The 16730-nt window shown below is 48.2% G+C and overlaps 1 protein-coding gene across 1 annotated transcript; it reads right to left on the bottom strand.

Annotated features, from left to right (window-relative positions):
• Positions 1–481: 481 nt before the first annotated feature.
• On the bottom strand, positions 482–4072 carry LOC136546442 (leucine-rich repeat receptor-like serine/threonine-protein kinase RGI4). Its single transcript, XM_066538415.1, has 2 exons — positions 1184–4072; positions 482–1078 (listed from the first exon to the last, which is right to left on the bottom strand). The coding sequence occupies exons 1-2, from the start codon at positions 4002–4004 to the stop codon at positions 618–620; spliced, it is 3282 nt and encodes a 1093-aa protein (XP_066394512.1). The 5' UTR covers positions 4005–4072; the 3' UTR covers positions 482–617.
• Positions 4073–16730: the final 12658 nt, after the last annotated feature.

Genomic DNA, 16730 nt, shown 5'->3' with positions numbered 1-16730 from the left:
AGGGCGTAGCGAATCTGGCGCGAGATGTCACTGCTCCGGTGGAGAAGGCGGTCCATGCGCTGGAAAAGGCTACGACGGGTAGGAGGCGTGATGGAGATGGAGGAATGCGGGCGGCTGCACTCGGGGCACGGTGGATATGCCGGACGGTGAGCCCCAAGGACATCATCGAGAACACCGAGGTGGTGCGTCGGAGCGTGGTCGTGGTGGAGCACGTTTGCGGCGTTGCGGTGGAGAGCCTTCTGGAGAATGGAGTCCAAATGGCTATGGTTAAAGACAAGTGGACGAGAGTTTACAGTTGTTAGAGCCGTTGGGCTGGTGTTGCGGCCCGTGAACGGAACGTCCAGATGATCGGGCGCCTTGACCATAACATTTCCATTCAGAGTGCTCAGATATGCATTGCTGCTTGATCATATATTCATATCAACGAATGGTTGAGATTTGGCAGAGGTTTGGGCCAAAAAGCTGATACTAAAATCGACATTCTCGAGGTTAATGTACAAGGGCAGATTACACCTAAGTACAACATTACCAGTAGTACATCCTTGGCTAATCAACAACTGTTTACGGCTTGCTAAGATGCTAAGTTCACTACGACACTCGCAAAAATTTGCATCCCGTCAGGCCGAGTACTCCGAGACGGCGAAGGAGCAGCTCGACGATTGGCCCCTCGAGTGCGCGCTCACCGGCGACACCGGCGCGGGCGTGGCGGCGGCGCCCGTGGGTGACGGCTGCTTCGCGTCGTCCGCCGCCACGGGGCGCCGGATCTCCTTGAGCAGCGCCACCACGTCCTTCATCGCGGGCCGGTCGTCCGCGTGGCGCGACACGCAGAGCGCGGCCACGGACAGCACCTGCCGCATCTCGTGCACGTCCGCCTCGGCCGCCCTGGCCCGCAGCCGCGCGTCCAGGAGATCGGCCGCGTCGCGCTTCGCCTGCACGTGCTCGCGCACCCACTGCACCAGGTGCGCGCCGCCCGACAGCGTCGTGTCCAGCGGGTGCCGCCCCGTCAGGATCTCCAGCAACACGACGCCGAAGCTGTACACGTCGCTCTTCTCGCTGATCCGCTGCATCGACGCGTACTCTGCTTATTTACGCAAAAAAGAAAAAAAAATATTGTCAGAAAAAAATTGAACGAAAATGTTCGTAGAATCGTGAATGCTCGAAAAAGCTGATGCGAAATCTCGACCTGGTGCCATGTAGCCGTACGAGCCGGCGATGCGGGGCTGCTTGCCGGTGTCGACCTTGGAGCTCGCGGCGGCCAGGACGCGGGCGAGGCCGAAGTCGGCGAGGTACGGCTCGTAGGCCGGGCCGAGCAGCACGTTCATGGACTTGACGTCGCCGTGCAGGATGGCCGGCACGCAGTCGTGGTGCAGGTACGCCACGGCGTGGGCGACGCCGAGCGCGATCTCGTAGCGCGCGCCCCACTCGTCCGCGGGCGAGCCCTTGGCGGCGTGGCCGCCGTGCAGGAGGCCGCTCAGGCTGCCGTTGGGGAGGTAGCCGTAGAAGAGCAGCCTGGTGCCGCCGTTCGCGGCCCACCCGAGGAGCCGCACGATGTTGCGGTGGCGGATGGAGCCCAGCGCCGCGATCTCGCTGCGGAACGCCGCCGACGTCGCCTCGTCCGACGACCACATCTTCTTCACGGCGAGGGTGTACCCGTTGGGGGTGTCCACCTTGTACACGGCCCCCGAGCTGCCCGTGCCGATCATGTTCGCGGACGTTAGCCCTCGGAGCACGTCGTCCATGGTGATGTCGAGCTTCTGGTACAGTGTCACCTCCCACGAGCTCTCGCCGTGGATGATGCGGCCACCGCCGCGGCGGTGCGTGCGTGCGAGCATATAGGTGGCGGCCACCAGGAGCAGCGCGCTGACTGCGGCGAGGATGGACATGGCTATCTTCAACGACGAGATGGCTCCACGCCGGGAGGACTCGTCAGAGCCGTCGCCGACGACGAGATGGCGGTTGCCTGCTAGGTCGCTGAGGGGGAGCTTCTGGAAGAACGGAGTGTTCGGGAGCTCGCCAGAGAAGGCATTGTAGGAGATGTTGAGCGTGACGAGGTTCTGCAGCGCCGCGAGCGGCTCAAGGCTCCCCGAGAGCTCGTTGTGCGAGAGGTCGAGGCTGCCGAGTTTGTCAAGGCCGGCGAACTGCGACGGTATCTCCCCTGAAAGCCTGTTGGAGCTGAGGTTAAGCGATATCTCCAATGAAGGTAGCATCCCGAGCTCCGACGGGATGCCACCGGAGAACGCGTTGCCGCCGAGGTCCAGTAGCTGGAGCTTGCCGCACGAACCGAGCTCCCGCGGGATGCCGCCGGTCAGCCGGTTGTTTCCCATGTACAGCTTCGTCACCTCCGGCATTGACCCGATGCTGGAGCTCAATGGCCCGGAGAGCTGGTTGTCGGAGACGTCAATGAGCTGAAGACTGCGTGGCAATGTGTCCGGCAATGCGCCGGACATAGCATTGGAGTGCAGGTCGAGGAACTCGAGGCTGGCGCACCCCGAAATGGCCGCGGGCACCGGGCCGACGAGGTGGTTCTCACTCATGTCGAGGAAGTTTAGGTTCTTGAGGTTGCCGATCTCGGCGGGAATCGTGCCGGACAGTCGGTTGCCGTTGAGCCGGAGCCGGTACAGGTTGGTGCAATTACCGATCTCCGGCGGTATGAGCCCGGACAGCTCGTTGTTCAGAAGCAGCAGCTTGGTCAAGTTCTGGAGCCCGAACAGCGCCTTGGGGATGGGGCCGGTGAGGTTGTTGGACGACAGGTCAACCGCCTGCAGGTTCGGGGCCTCGGCGAGGCTCGCCGGCACGCCGCCAGTGAGCCGGTTCTTCCACGCGTAGAACAGGGTGAGGTTGTGCAATCTCGGGAAGTCGATGCTGATCTCCCCGGACAGCAAGTTGTTGTCGACCTCGATGTCCGTCAGCGACGTGCAGTTGGAGAGCTCCGGCGGAATGGTGCCGGTCAGCTGGTTCGTGCTCAGCTGCAGCTGCTGGAGATTCGGTAGCCCGCCCAGACTCGCCGGAATGCTCCCGGTCAGCGAATTCAGCGACAGGTCAATGAGCATGAGCTCCTTGCACTGTCCGAGTTCTGGGGGAATTGCGCCGACGAGCTGGTTCTGCCACAGAAGCAGCGTCTGGAGCTTCTTGAGCTGGCCGAGCTGCGACGGTATCGGCCCGGAGAGAGAATTCTGGTACAGGTACAGGCTGGTGAGCTCGGTGCAGTTGCCGATGGACTCCGGGATCCGGCCGGAGAGCAGAGTGGTGTAGATGGCAATGGTCTGGATCTTCTTGAGCTGCCCGATCGTCTCCGGGAGGCTCCCTGAGACGCCAGTCTCCGCGAGCCCGAGCATGGTGAGGTTACTGCATCCGCCGATCTCCGGCGGCAACGGACCCTTCATCCCCTGGTTCCCGCCGGCGCGGAGCACCTGCAGCTTCTTCAGGTTGCCGATGCTGGCCGGGATCGGCCCACTGAGCTCGTTGTCGTAGAGCGTCAGATACGCCAGGCTTGTGAGGTTGCCGATGTCGTCCGGGATGGCTCCGCGCAGGGAGTTGGAGTTGAGCGCGAGCGACTCGAGCTTGGCGAGCCGGCACAGCTCGGCAGGGATCGCGCCGGTGAGCTGGTTCTTGCTAAGGTCGAGGGTGGTCAGCTCGCCGTACCCGCCCATCTCCTTTGGTATCGCGCCGGTGAGGTTCGTGCCAGAGAGCTCCAGCGTCTTGAGCGACGCTGCAAGCGGCTGCAGGTTGGCCGGGAGCGGACCCTGGAGGTCGACCGAGGTGATGCTCAGTCCGACGACGTCGCCGCGTACGTTGCACGACACGCCGGTCCACCGGCACGGATTGGAGTCCGCGGCGCGCCACGACGCCAGCGCGCCGCTCGCCGGCCGCAGCGTGTCTTTCCATCGCAGCAGCGCCTGGCCCTGCTCGTTGACGCAGTGGCACGGCGACACCAGCAGCAACGCGCAGGCGAGCGGCACGAGAAACGCGAGCCTCGGTGCCGCGGCGCGGGACCGTGGCGGCATTGGCGGCGCGCGCCTCGGTGGCGAGGCTGAGGCGGGCGGGTGACGTGAGGAGAGGCGAGGGGGGCGGCAATGCGGTGGATGGATGGCTTTGTGAGGTGGCGCCTCTCGCAAGCATTGGGATTGTAGAGGGGGAGACCCCATGAATTGTTTATACAGGGAAAGCACAGGAGATCTGGATCCAAATGAGCACCGAGCAATTGCTACAATTTGCCCCTTCTAAAAAAATCCAAACAAAAGAACAGATTTTCGATTGATTGTTGCAGCGTTGTGTGTGACAGTGTGCTGCTGCTACTAAAGAGCAGGCTTGATTGAATCTTGGCCTGATCACTTAAAATAATTGTACTGGATTTAGTTTTTAATCAGGAAAATGGACACTGGATGCAGTTGTGCACTTGTGCTAGTGACGGGGAAGATGAGAGGAAGGTGGTGTGGTTGGTGTCATGATCTGCATATGTTTATCGCCTGTTGGTGTACTTATTACTGCCATTGCACCCTGAATTGTTAATTGCTGCTGCTGTCTTTGGAGGTGAAAACATCTCTTCCTCGTGTTCTGTGAAAACAGATTAGTGCTAATTCTCTCGGTTATCGGACTTTTATCCAATGTTCCATGGAAGAGCATTTTGCATGCAGTGTCAGTTATTCTTAATCCCTGAACCTTTGTACCGTTGGTACAGGAGTTGACAGTGGCTGTTGCTGCTGGCTTTAGGCGTATGTAAGCTTCTAAAACGTTTTCCGACGGCCTGCTGTGACAGTGCTGCTTTACGGTTACCCTGCTGTGAGCCTGTGACAGTACTGCTTTACGGCTACCTCTTTACAGGTAACTACAGCTGTAAAAAAATGCATCTTTCGATGCTAATTCAACATTTGAAGTCTTAATGTTCACATTTGCTTTACCATTACCTGCATTCATCATTGCCTGCAACTGCAATGCAGTCCCAAAGACCTTAATCTTGTCAGGACTTGCTACTAATAATTGCAAAAATACTATTACATCCTCTTTTCAGGTATTGTAATTTGCATGTACTGCTCAGTTTATGCGCATCCATGAGTGATCCCAAATTAGTCTTTCTGCAGCTCAGTAACGGGTAAATCTGTGTGAGCCCCAGAATGTTCAGTCACATGATCAAGTTTCTGCAAAAAGGAGATCACCATGATACTAGAACTGGCAACTTAATTGCTTCCTTTGAAGTGTGAACTCATCATGTGCATCAGAGAGAGGCCTGCTGGTTAAACAAAAGGGGTAAGACAGTGGGAATAAGAGAGGAATCTTAGGGTGCACATGGCGGTAAGAGAAGGGGGTGAAGTTTAGTACAATGCAAAGGCATAAAAAAACTTTCAGCAACTTACCCATGTGAATAGGTGGCAAATCGCTGGAAAGTAACTGAAAAGGATTGGATGAGCGGTGATAAAAATAAAAATTTTGGAGAGAGAACATGTTCATGTCTTTGAGTGGAAGGGACAATGAGGAATAAGATACTAAGATAACCACCCTATGGTTCATAGTTAATTCCATGGATCTATCTTAGCTTAGCATCATCACCATGGCTGGTAGATCCCTTTAATTTTGATAACTAAAATAACATTTCCACATCAAGCTTACTTACTTTTAAAAGCCCGAATGGCAATGCACAATCCTTGAAAAGAGAAATGCATGTTTGCCCACTGCTTGGTGGATACAATTATTTCATTATTGTTCGTAGTTCGTACATTGTGTTTCCATTTTTTCAGATCAAGTATCCAACACCTTTTTTTATTCAATTCAGATGAAATGTTCACTCCGAATCTTACTGGGGATGAACGCTCTCCAGTTGCAAAATTTGGATTTCAACTGAAGAGGCTCCAATTATTTTGCCTGTTTTGTTAGAACTAGTCATATTACTTATGACTTGTTAGCATGTATCAGTGAAATTCTGGATTTCAAGTCAACTATGTAAAAACAACTCTCTTTAGTAGTAATACCAATATTAAACTAAACAAATGAACAAGTCATGCCAATCAACCGTCATTCGCGCTTAACTCGGTTAGAATGTGGCCACATGGGTGATGATGGACAAGCCAGGAGACATGTTAGGTACCACACATGGTTGATAATGTTGGAGCATTATGGGGTGGTGGTAAACATCAAGGGAATATGGGGTTGATTTGGATTCAGATCCCATCAAGGGGCTGGGTAGTGGACAAGACGGAGCCAGGGAGCACATGGTTAAGTTTGAAGCAGACTTTGTCCCGGGTTAATTAGGATAATCCTGTACCTCCTTAAAGTACTGAGGCACAGTTCTTTGACAGCTAATTCTTCCGTTAGTTCTCTGACAGTATGACATTTCTCAGGTCTGGCTGAAGCCAAGATCTGATCCTAAGCATCATGTTCGTTCAGTTAAAAAAAATGCTAGTACATCTTTTAAATAAAATTCGATCGACTTTACACGGATAGATCTGATTGGGGAATAACTCTAGGTGTACTGTCAAAAGGTAAGTTGAATTAATTGTCAGTTAAGAACATTCTTCACTGGACGGTTGAAAGTTGAACTAGTTAAACATTCTTCACTGGAAGGTTGCAAGGACACAGCTTCAGTTCTCAAATTCAGTCATTTTTTGACTGCATAGAGCAGTGCATTTTGATTTTTGACTGCTAGAAGTAGCTGTCAAAATTGTTTGGCATCTTGATCACTACTATATATATATAGCTGTGGGGGCCACATTCTCCAGAATTCAGTCGTAGCCAGCTATATGTAGCTCGAGGAGTCACATTCTCCAAAATCAGAAGAGTTCAATCACTGCTGCTCAGCAACAGCAAAGAGCTTTTTCATTGTCTCACAACGTCACTCCTTGCTTGCAAACTGATAGGCATAGGCCCAAGCTATCAATCCAGATTGCTAGCCACAAGCCAGCGCATCTGATAAACGCTCAATGGTATAAATCTTCTTCGCCTGTAACGTTTACAATTTAACCATGGTAATTTCTGGTAAGAACATTCTTTCGCAAACAAACTGCAATAGTTTAAGATGGTAGCAGAATGGGTTAAACTTGTTCGAGGTTCTGTTAATCTCCTTGCGAAGTGTACCTATGAAATGCTACATTTTCTGGTCGGACCAAAGCTGAACAGGTATTGATTAGTTTGGGGCATTTCTGCCTGCTGCACTGACACTGAGCCTACCTGATCATAGCTTTCCGTGTTCATCTTCCAGGTTAAAAATTAGTAGCATAGGGCATGAGAAGGACATAGATTCGGTCCAAGCTGATGAACATGGAGATGAAAATTAGTGCAAGTTGGATGTATCTTATGAAGTAGATGAACACCTATCATAAAATTGGGGCTTTCCACTGCATGCATGACAATATATATAATAAAAGATATAAGACAAACAACTCGCAAAAAAAAAGATACAAGCAAAGCAAATTATATTGCAGGATCTGCAAATGAAAGCTGAAGTTTAAGGATCCAATAATTCATACAAACCTTGATGTCAAAGCCCCCTCACGTGTTGTTCACTATGAATCCTAGAACTGGATATGGATGTAATCATGCCCACTCCATTAGCTTAATACACTTGGCTTTTGTGCCATCTAATAATCGCTCATTAACATTTGATATAGTTCAATTATTGCAAATCAACAACTTGTCCACATTTAAAATCATCAGAAAGGAACTTCTCACAAAACTTTTCTTAAAAAAAGTGGATTTATTAGGTGATTGGTGATGTTGCATTTGGGTTGTGAGTGAGAATGGGTAGCTCTGGCCTAACTACCTAGCCACTCTGGTAGTTCTGGCGGCACTACCCATGTTTGGTGTTTTTCCCAGAATACACGTTGCAAAAGGGTGAGTTGTCGCAAGCTTTGGGGGCTTGGGGCACACAAAAAGAGCACACCCGTATCACTGCAGCATGACCTTTCCATGTTTACATTGGAACCTCTGAACTTTATACATGCATGGAGGATGTTACGAAGCAAGAATTGAGATCCATGGCCATGGCTACCCTATATGGTCTTCAAATTTTAGGCGTTGTTTGGAGAGTAGGGATTTTACCAATTCTTCCAAGAATTTGCTGTTTGATGTGAATTATTGCCTTTCGAACAGGAATCCTTCCGCTTTCTTTGGTCACATCAATGTCTTCTAAGCACAATGCCTAGTGGTTGGAGCTGAAATTGCAATCCTTGATTTCAGGGTTTTGCTCTAAATTAGTACACGCGTACCTGCTTTATCTTCGTTATTTATGTAGGGCAAAAGATTGCAAAAGGGGCCCCAAGGTTTGTAGTGCTCCACAAGAGTTTAGTGTAGGCATTATCTTGATATTTCTTTTGATTTGCTTACCTCGGAGAGAAGATGTGGAAGATCCACATGAAGGAATAAGAAAAACAAACAAAACAAAAATATATTTGCAAACATGTGCAAAGGTTAAATGGATGGAATCTTGACTATGTGTGCAGCGTGTATGTATGAATGGGGCTGTTTGGGGCCAACAATACTATACTAACTTTATGATACACCAACCTTTGGATGCATTTGTGCGTATCCACATAATGCATTCCAAAATCATTTTTTAATCATTTGCAATCAAGATTGGGTATAATAATATCATAGTCAATATATTGGCCCCGTTGGCTGGTCTGAAATTTGGTTGAAGTTGGCTGAAAAACACTGTTTCGGCTGAATTGTTGTGAGAGAAAACATTGTTCTGACTGGAAAAAAAAAGCCGAACAAGCCGAATATGGAGTAAGCCGAACAGGGCCATTTTATTCCTTTTGTCCCTAAATAAATTATTTCTTGAGTTGCCTTAAGTCAAACTTTTTGAAGTTTGATCAAATTTATAAAAAAACGTCAAGATTCATGACACCAAATTATTATAATTAGATACACCATAAACTATATTTTCACAAGGTGTTCGTTTAGTGTTACAAATATTTGTATTTTTTCAATACATTTGGTCAAAAAAGTTTAACTTAAGACAACTCTAAAAATTAGTTTATATTCAGTTATTCAGGGAGAGAGGTAGTAGTATTAAAGATGAGCAAACGGGTCGCCCGGCCCGGCACGGGCCCGTGCCAGGCATGGCACGTCGGGCCACTTTTCGTGCCGGGCCTTTTTAGCAGGCCGGGCTGGCCCGAGGCCGTGTCTTCGCGCCCCTGCCGCTTCCAGGTCACGTGGCCGAGCGCCGCCGCCGCATCAGCTTCGCAGAGGAGGGAGGGAGGAGCCGTGGCCTGGCTGGGGACTGTGGGAGGGAGGAGCGAGGTCGCGACGCCGCGTCGGGGACTACCGCCGCATCCATGGCGCCGTCGTGGGTGGGAGAGAGGAGCGCAGTCGCTTGCTCACTGCCGCATCTGGAGAGGAAGCGCTTGCGGGCGGAGCAGGAGGTGGCCGCACTACTCGATGCTGGGCGCTGTGTTGGGGGCGTAGAGGAGGACGGCGACGTCGGCGGCAGGCCTCTGCGCGGTGCGGCCGGGAGTAGGGAGGAGTGCGGCGCATGGGGGGAAGTACGGTGCGGCCGCGAGTGGAGTGCGGTGCGACGCGAGCAAGGTAGCGAGCAGGAGGCAACGAGCCGAGTGCGGCAGCGGCAGGGGAGAGGGGGCCTGGCTGTAGTAAAGTTAGGGTTAAGGGAGGAGGCGCTATGGGCTTTTTGGGAGCAGGCCGCGCTTTTCTTTAGGTGGTGGACTGCTGGGCTGTTGGCCTGCTGACTGCTGGGGCTTTCTCACCGGGCCTTCACCGGGACTTTGGCCATTTACCGTGCCGGGCCATGCCGCCCGCCGGGCTGGGGGAGCAGCCCAGGCCCGTTGGTCACCGGGGCGGGCCGTGCTTGGGCCGGGCCAAAAAACCGTGACTCGTGCCAGGCCACCATGCTGCGGGCTGCTTGCTCATCTTTAAGTAGTATATAGCTTTGGACTACCAATTGGATTAATTGGTTCTGAAACCCATATTTTTCTCCTTTTTACCAATTTTTAATGAAGGAACAAAAGAGACGCACATGTGTCGTCCCATCACCACACTGCCACCACTAGTGGCCTTCACCCAATGCTTCCTCAAATCCCAGTAACCTCCCAAAGAACCATAACCCCTAAGCTTGTCCTTGACCAGTAATCACCTAGCGACGTCGAGGTACCAGCTGAAGCAATTCATCCCACCAAAATCTAGAAAGTATACTTCAATATTAAAGTGCAATATTTTTTTTTGGTTCGTCACTCCACTGTCCGTTCGTCTCTCATTCACACTTTTTTTCTCTCAATCCACCATCCTTCTCATTTTTTGGGATTGCAAATTTAAGCCAAGAGGCCACGGCAAGAGTCTGAGGCTTCGGGGCCACCCCTAGTGTGTTGTCCTTGACTCCCACCCTTTCTCACACGGATGGCAAACGTACACCCACGGTAGGAGTATAAGGTCTGGGGGCTAGTGTTGGTCCATCATCCCTCACTTCCACCCCTCTTCTTCCAACCATTGGCCAATCCTCCCTCCCTCCCATCTTTCTTCTCGCTTTGACGGATGGCAATGTAGCCTGAGGCCCAATAAAGATAGATTGTATTCTCCTCCAACGACACTAGATACAGTTTAGAGCTGCAAAAACTTTGACACCGCACCACTCATCGTGCCATGGCCGGCTGCACTCGAGCCCATGCACATCACGACTTGACGCACGTAAACGTGTGACTTGTCTTCCACAATTCTCAACCTCACAATAGGTGCGTAGAATAACTATCCACTTAAGATGAGCTAATCTCCAATTAATTTGACATGCTTGATAAATTTTTTTATTGTACCCAGCATTTATTATGAACCTTAAAATTTATTTGATTTGATTGAACTAAGGTGAGACAACCCAATTAAGTATGTGAAAGACAGTTAGCACATTATTTTTGTTAGGGACGGATCTAGTCATTTGTACAATAAACTATTCATCCTATACATGGATACTAAGGCCTTGTTTAGATGGCTTCAAAGTTTTAAGTTTTTTCACTCTCTCTTCATCACATCAATTTTTGGACGTATGCATGGAGCATTAAATATAGGTAAAAAAATAACTAATTGTATAGCTTGGTTGTAAATCACGAGACGAATCTTTTGAGCCTAGTTAGTCCATGATCGGACAAAGTTTGTTAAATACAAACGAAACGTGCTACAATGTCCCAATTGCAAAAATTTGTAATCTAAACGAGGCCTAAAAGAAATATGATCCCATAAATCTCTCCCCAACTTCACCCATGGGCAGACAACCCTACCAACCTGACGAACACGAGTCTTTAATGAAGCTTCTTCTGACCGCTACAGAGTCTATCCTTCCCCGGCCGGCCAGCGTCTGCAACCTCACAAAAAACACAGGAGACCAACACAAAAGCCTGCGTCGTCTGCCGTCACCGCTGCATCACGCAACCACCATGCTAGTAGTATCATCGATGACACCTGCCGACCTGCACGTCTCGGTTTCCTGCGTCCGCAGCGATTTCTTGGAATGAAGAACGCGCCATGCCGCCGTGCGCCGGGACTCGCCCAGTTTGCTGCGAAATCCGGCGGCTTTCGGCCATCTGGCGGCAGCAGCCTGAAACCCCAGCGTCTGCAAGCAACGCAGGGGCTGAAACGGATAGCACGAGACAAACGGCAATAAAGACGCAGGGGCTGAAACGGATAGCACGAGATAAACCCCAGCGTCTGCAAGCAAACTCAATTTTTGTCTCCTGTTGGGTTCTGAATGTAAGATAACGGGATACATATCTTCAGGAACTCTGACGCAGAAAGATTCAGGCAAGCGGTGCCCGTGGAAAATATGATATAATAGCATAGGAATTATAACCACATGGATATGGTTCGAGTATTCGTTGGACATGAGTGATAGTGCAAACGGAAGCTTGTTAGTTTCCGGGCAAGAATTAAACACTGGTCAGTAACTTCTACTACTACAAGGCACTGATATATGAACATGTTCGATATTTTGCTCACTTTTGTTTAGGCCCCTTTGGAACACATGAATTTTACAGGAATAGTATAGAAATTTCATAGAAATTGGTTCTTTTTTGCAGAAAAAACATGAACAGAAAAAATTCCCGCATTCCAAAAGAACCTTAAAATGTACCAAAGCAGTAAGAAATCATAAAACAAGCAGACTATTACTACTGTTAAACGCACCTCTAGGCCTGCTTTGGAACAAAGAAAAATAGAGGAATTCTAAAAGATTGAATTCCTATAGGAAAAGTTGTTATGAATCTCTTTGGAACGACAAAGGTTTTGGTTCCTATAAATTCTATGAAATTCTTATGAAATAACTTGTTTCATAGAAATTTTGAAGGAATTTTTTTTAATGTAAGTGGTCCGAGCTCAGCCTTTTAATTAAAAAGAAAAGAATTATATGCACCAGAGGGGCAAAAGGCCAAAAGACTCAGGTAGCGTGCCTCAGCACATGAGACCTCACAATCCCCCCCCCCCCCCCCCCCCGAGCTCAGCCTTTTAATTAAAAAGAAAAGAATTATATGCACCAGAGGGGCAAAAGCCCAAAAGACTCAGGTAGCGTGCCTCAGCACATGAGACCTCACAACCCCCCCCACCCCCCCCCCCCACCCCCACCCAAAAAAATCCACATAAAGAACTCGACAAAAGAAAACTCCCGAAACAGCCACTGAGGAGGCTGCCGGCTACTTGGAGAGCCGTTGAATAGTTATTATCCAAGATTATGCAGTTTGTTTCTTTCTAGATAATCCACATGGTGTATAGATGGCTAAAACATTAAAGGCTCGCTTGCGTTCTCTAGGAACCAGCCTTAGGGTGTTCTCCCACCATTCCACTATATTAGAGTAGTTCACAAAATTGTATTCCATCAAACCTGTCAAAGCGCTCCCAAGAGGCGATTTGGTTCTAGACCGCTTGTGCAAAGGGACAAGGCAAAAGTTGAAACCCGTCTCCAATAGACCATTGCATAGAACGCGGTCTCGTGGTGTGGCCGGCCATTCCTGATCTGAGAGGTTGTCAGCTGCGAGGATTTTGTTTTGGATAAGGATCCAAGATCCAAGGATCCAAGTGAAGATTTTGTATTTTTTTCTGTATATGCCCTCTAGATGATGTTTGTTTTATATCATCAATAGTGTCCAAGAATTGAGCTATGTAGGCAGATTTGGTGTTGTATGGCCCATCGGAGGCCCATTTCCAAGAGGTCGAATCTCGTGGAAAGTTTTTTTTTTGCGTCACTCTCATCAAATTCTATTTTTCTTGCGCTCTATCCAAGCTTTCTTATAGTTTCCTATGTTTTCTCATTCCATATGATTCAAGATGTTATGACATTCTATTCTTATATTTTTCCTATTCATACTTTTCTAGATTCTTACATTACAAAGAGGCCCTAAACTCATACCTGATATGGATCCTTCTTGAAGGGACCGTGACGCCAAAGAGGGGGGGGTGAATTAGACAACTTAAAAATTCTAACTCTAAACTATGGCCTCTTTTTCTAACCTTAGCAAAACCTATGCAAAAGATAAACTATCTAAATGTGCAACTACGGTTTTGCTAGTGTGTTGCTATCTCTACCGCAAATGTAGTAAAGTAATCAATGTAAATGCGGAAGCTAAAGAGCAAGGTAGAGATATGCAAACTCCCATCGATGACTTCGGTATTTTTACCGAGGTATCGAGAAGCGTGCAAGCTTCTCCCTAGTCCTCGTTGGAGCCCCTCGCAAGGAATCTCTCGCAAGGGCCAAGCTCCCGGTCGGGTAACTCTGTGGATAGCCTCGGGCCTTCCCCACGCGCAAGTGGGTCTCTGACGTGCCTTCCGGCAAGCCTCTCCCGGATGCTCTCCGCCGTCTTCACTATCAAGCTTCCGGCCAAAACGCGGTGGCGGCCACACCACAAACACGGTTGGTGTGATCTCGCAAGACTTCAAGCCCCTCCGATGTACAACACTTGTGCTCGCAAGCACGGGGTGGCAAGAGGTGTGTAAACCTCACTAAACACTAGGCAAACACCAAGAGCAAGCGCATAAGCGGTGGTCTAATCAACCTAAGCACTTCGCAAAGCACTTATGCTAATCACCTAATAAAACACTAAGCACTTTGCATGTGGAGATCACTAAAATGGTGTACCAAGACTCTTGGTATGTTTTCTCAGCTCCACTGTGCTCAAATGGCTGGTTGGAGGTTGTATTTATAAGCCTCACTGAGAAAGTAGCCGTTGGGGTCGAACTCCCGCGAAACTGCTACTGACCGGACGCTGAATCGTCCTGACCGGACACGTCCGGTGGTCCCGACCGTTGAGCTGGCAATATACTGATCGGACGCTGGCCAGCGTCCGGTCGCCTGCCACCGGACGCGTCCGGTCGTAGATGTGCTGCTCTGGAACCTCTCTGTACTCGATCGGACGCTGGTTCCCTGCGTCCGGTCGGTTGCCGCCAGCGTCCGATCCATCATCCGGTCGCCTGTCTACCGAGCCACCGGTCCAGCGTCCGGTCGCGCTTCCAGCGTCCGGTCCAACGTCCGGTCGCCTCTGCGTGCTCGTTTCTTCACGATCTTGCATACGGCTTGGTTCCAGTCTTCATGCTTGGACTTTGCTTGATCTCTTGGGTCTTTTCTTATGCTCCTAAAGTCTTGCTTGAGGTGTTGATCATTATATCATTACGTCGCCTTCGTCCAAGTTACGTCATGCACCCTATTGAACTACAAAACAAACACTTGCAAATTCATTAGTCCAATTTGGTTGTGTTGGTCATCAAACATCGAAATCCAAAGTAAATGGGCCAAGGGTCCATTTTCCTTACAATCTCCCCCTTTTTGGTGATTGATGCCAACACGACCAAAGCAAGCAAATAATAAGAATTTGGAAGTTAAAAAACTACCTACTTGCTAGGATGCAATGCAAAGGGCAAGGTTATATGATGCTGATTGATAGATACTAATTGTAACTTTACTTAAAAGCTTGTCTTGCCCTTACAAATGTCCCCATGTGATATTATGGATTGAAGCCTAGCTTGCTAAAAAAATTCTCCCATTACTTAGACTAATCCATAATTCACTTTCCTCTCTTTCTTGAACCATTACCACTTGTAGACGTCAACTTGATGCTTGCCTTTGGTCCTTTAAATTCTCCCCCTTTGGCACCAAACACCGAAAAGAAAGACATTAGTAGCACAAGGGAGGGTCAAATTTCGCGATCCTTAGAGTAAAGAGAGAAATGGATCACAAAATTTGACTCTCACATTATATAGACTAAGCTCTCCCTAAATATATGCATACAAATGGTAGAAAGCAAAGCATATGCATATTTAGCAAATTATTTACACAAGAGAGTTTGATCTATATAATGCATGAAGAAAGCATATAGATATAAAATGAAATTAACAAGATGATGCGAATTGAAGAATGATGCTTAACTCTGGGGACTCCAATTTTCTTACAATGAGACTATTACACACGTGAAAGGTTTGAAAAAAATATCCTTTGAAAAAGTGTTAGTCTCAAGGCATCCAACTTGTAGATTAAGCTCCTCCTAAATTTGTGCACACGAGTGTTGAAAACTTGTAAAGTTTGTGCACATTTATTTAAGTATCAAAATACCACTTGAAAGATGATATTTTGGAGAGATTATCAACAATTTGGACTATGGCACATATTAAATAAATAATTATAAAACAAGCTATGTGTCGTGCTCCTAAACAATTTTAAACCATGTAGGTTTGCTCCAAGGGTTGATAGTGAAACCGAGCAAGCCTACCATATGGTATACCTATTGAATGCATGACAAAAGATTAAGCATGAAAATGCAAACATAGGCATGAAAGATAACTAGATGCTTTAAGAGTATATCAATTGAAAAGCAATACCAATTGAAATGAATACTAATTGTAAATAATGACATCTAGTTACCTAACATGGGAAGGGGAATTTGTGTCTATAGTATTCACTAACCCACTTGGCAATTACTTTGTCCATTATGATGCACCCCATGAAATACACTCAAACTTTGCCAAGTTTCCAAACTCCCCGTTGTCCGATGGATTTCTCACTTCCCTTTCGGGATCCAAACTTTCTTAGTGCTCTTCATGTTTGAAATGATTTCCTTTAGCACCCAAAATCATTTGACCCCATTCTTGGCTTGCTTGTTCACTTTGATAGCCACCACTTTGTTATTTTTCTTCTTCTTCAAGAGATAAGGTGTAGAGGCCTTCTTGTCCACCTTGTTGGTGTAGGTGTTGGAGAGCTTGCTTGTTTGCTTTTTCTCCTTCTTCTTTGCTCCTCCCCCATTCTTCACCTTGCACTCATAGGACTTGTGACCTTCCTTGTGGCACACATAACAAACCACGATTTGTCCTTCATCAAGCTTCTTCACTCCCTTGACGGTGTTATCTTGATGAAGTTGGATTTGCTTCGCTTTGCCTTTCACTTGAGTCAAGTTCTTGGTGAGGTGAGCTACTTCTTGCTTGAGTTGCTCATTCTCCTTTGCAACCTCTTGTGTGCATATATCTACAACAACTTTCTCAACACAAACTTGATTGCACAAAGGTGAGTCTAAACATAAATCATTGCAAGAAGTAGAGGCATCCTTTTTAGACATGTTAAAGATAGAACTTTTCTTTTTATATGCCTTGGTGGGGGTTGTGCTAACAGCTTCAAGATTAGCAACTTTATTTGCTAGCTCATCACAATGTTTACACATGGTTTCCATTTTAGCAAGCAAATTATTATATGCTTCTTGTGAGCTAGCTAACTTTTCTTTTAATTTTTCATTTTTCTTTACAAGTTGCTCATCATTGATTGTGTATGTATTTGT

The sequence above is a fragment of the Miscanthus floridulus genome, chromosome 3 (genome assembly GCF_019320115.1).
Source record: "Miscanthus floridulus cultivar M001 chromosome 3, ASM1932011v1, whole genome shotgun sequence".
NCBI lineage: Eukaryota > Viridiplantae > Streptophyta > Magnoliopsida > Poales > Poaceae > Miscanthus > Miscanthus floridulus.
The sequence above is the reverse complement of the archived record's forward strand: the minus strand, read 5'-3'. Positions and strand labels throughout refer to the sequence as shown.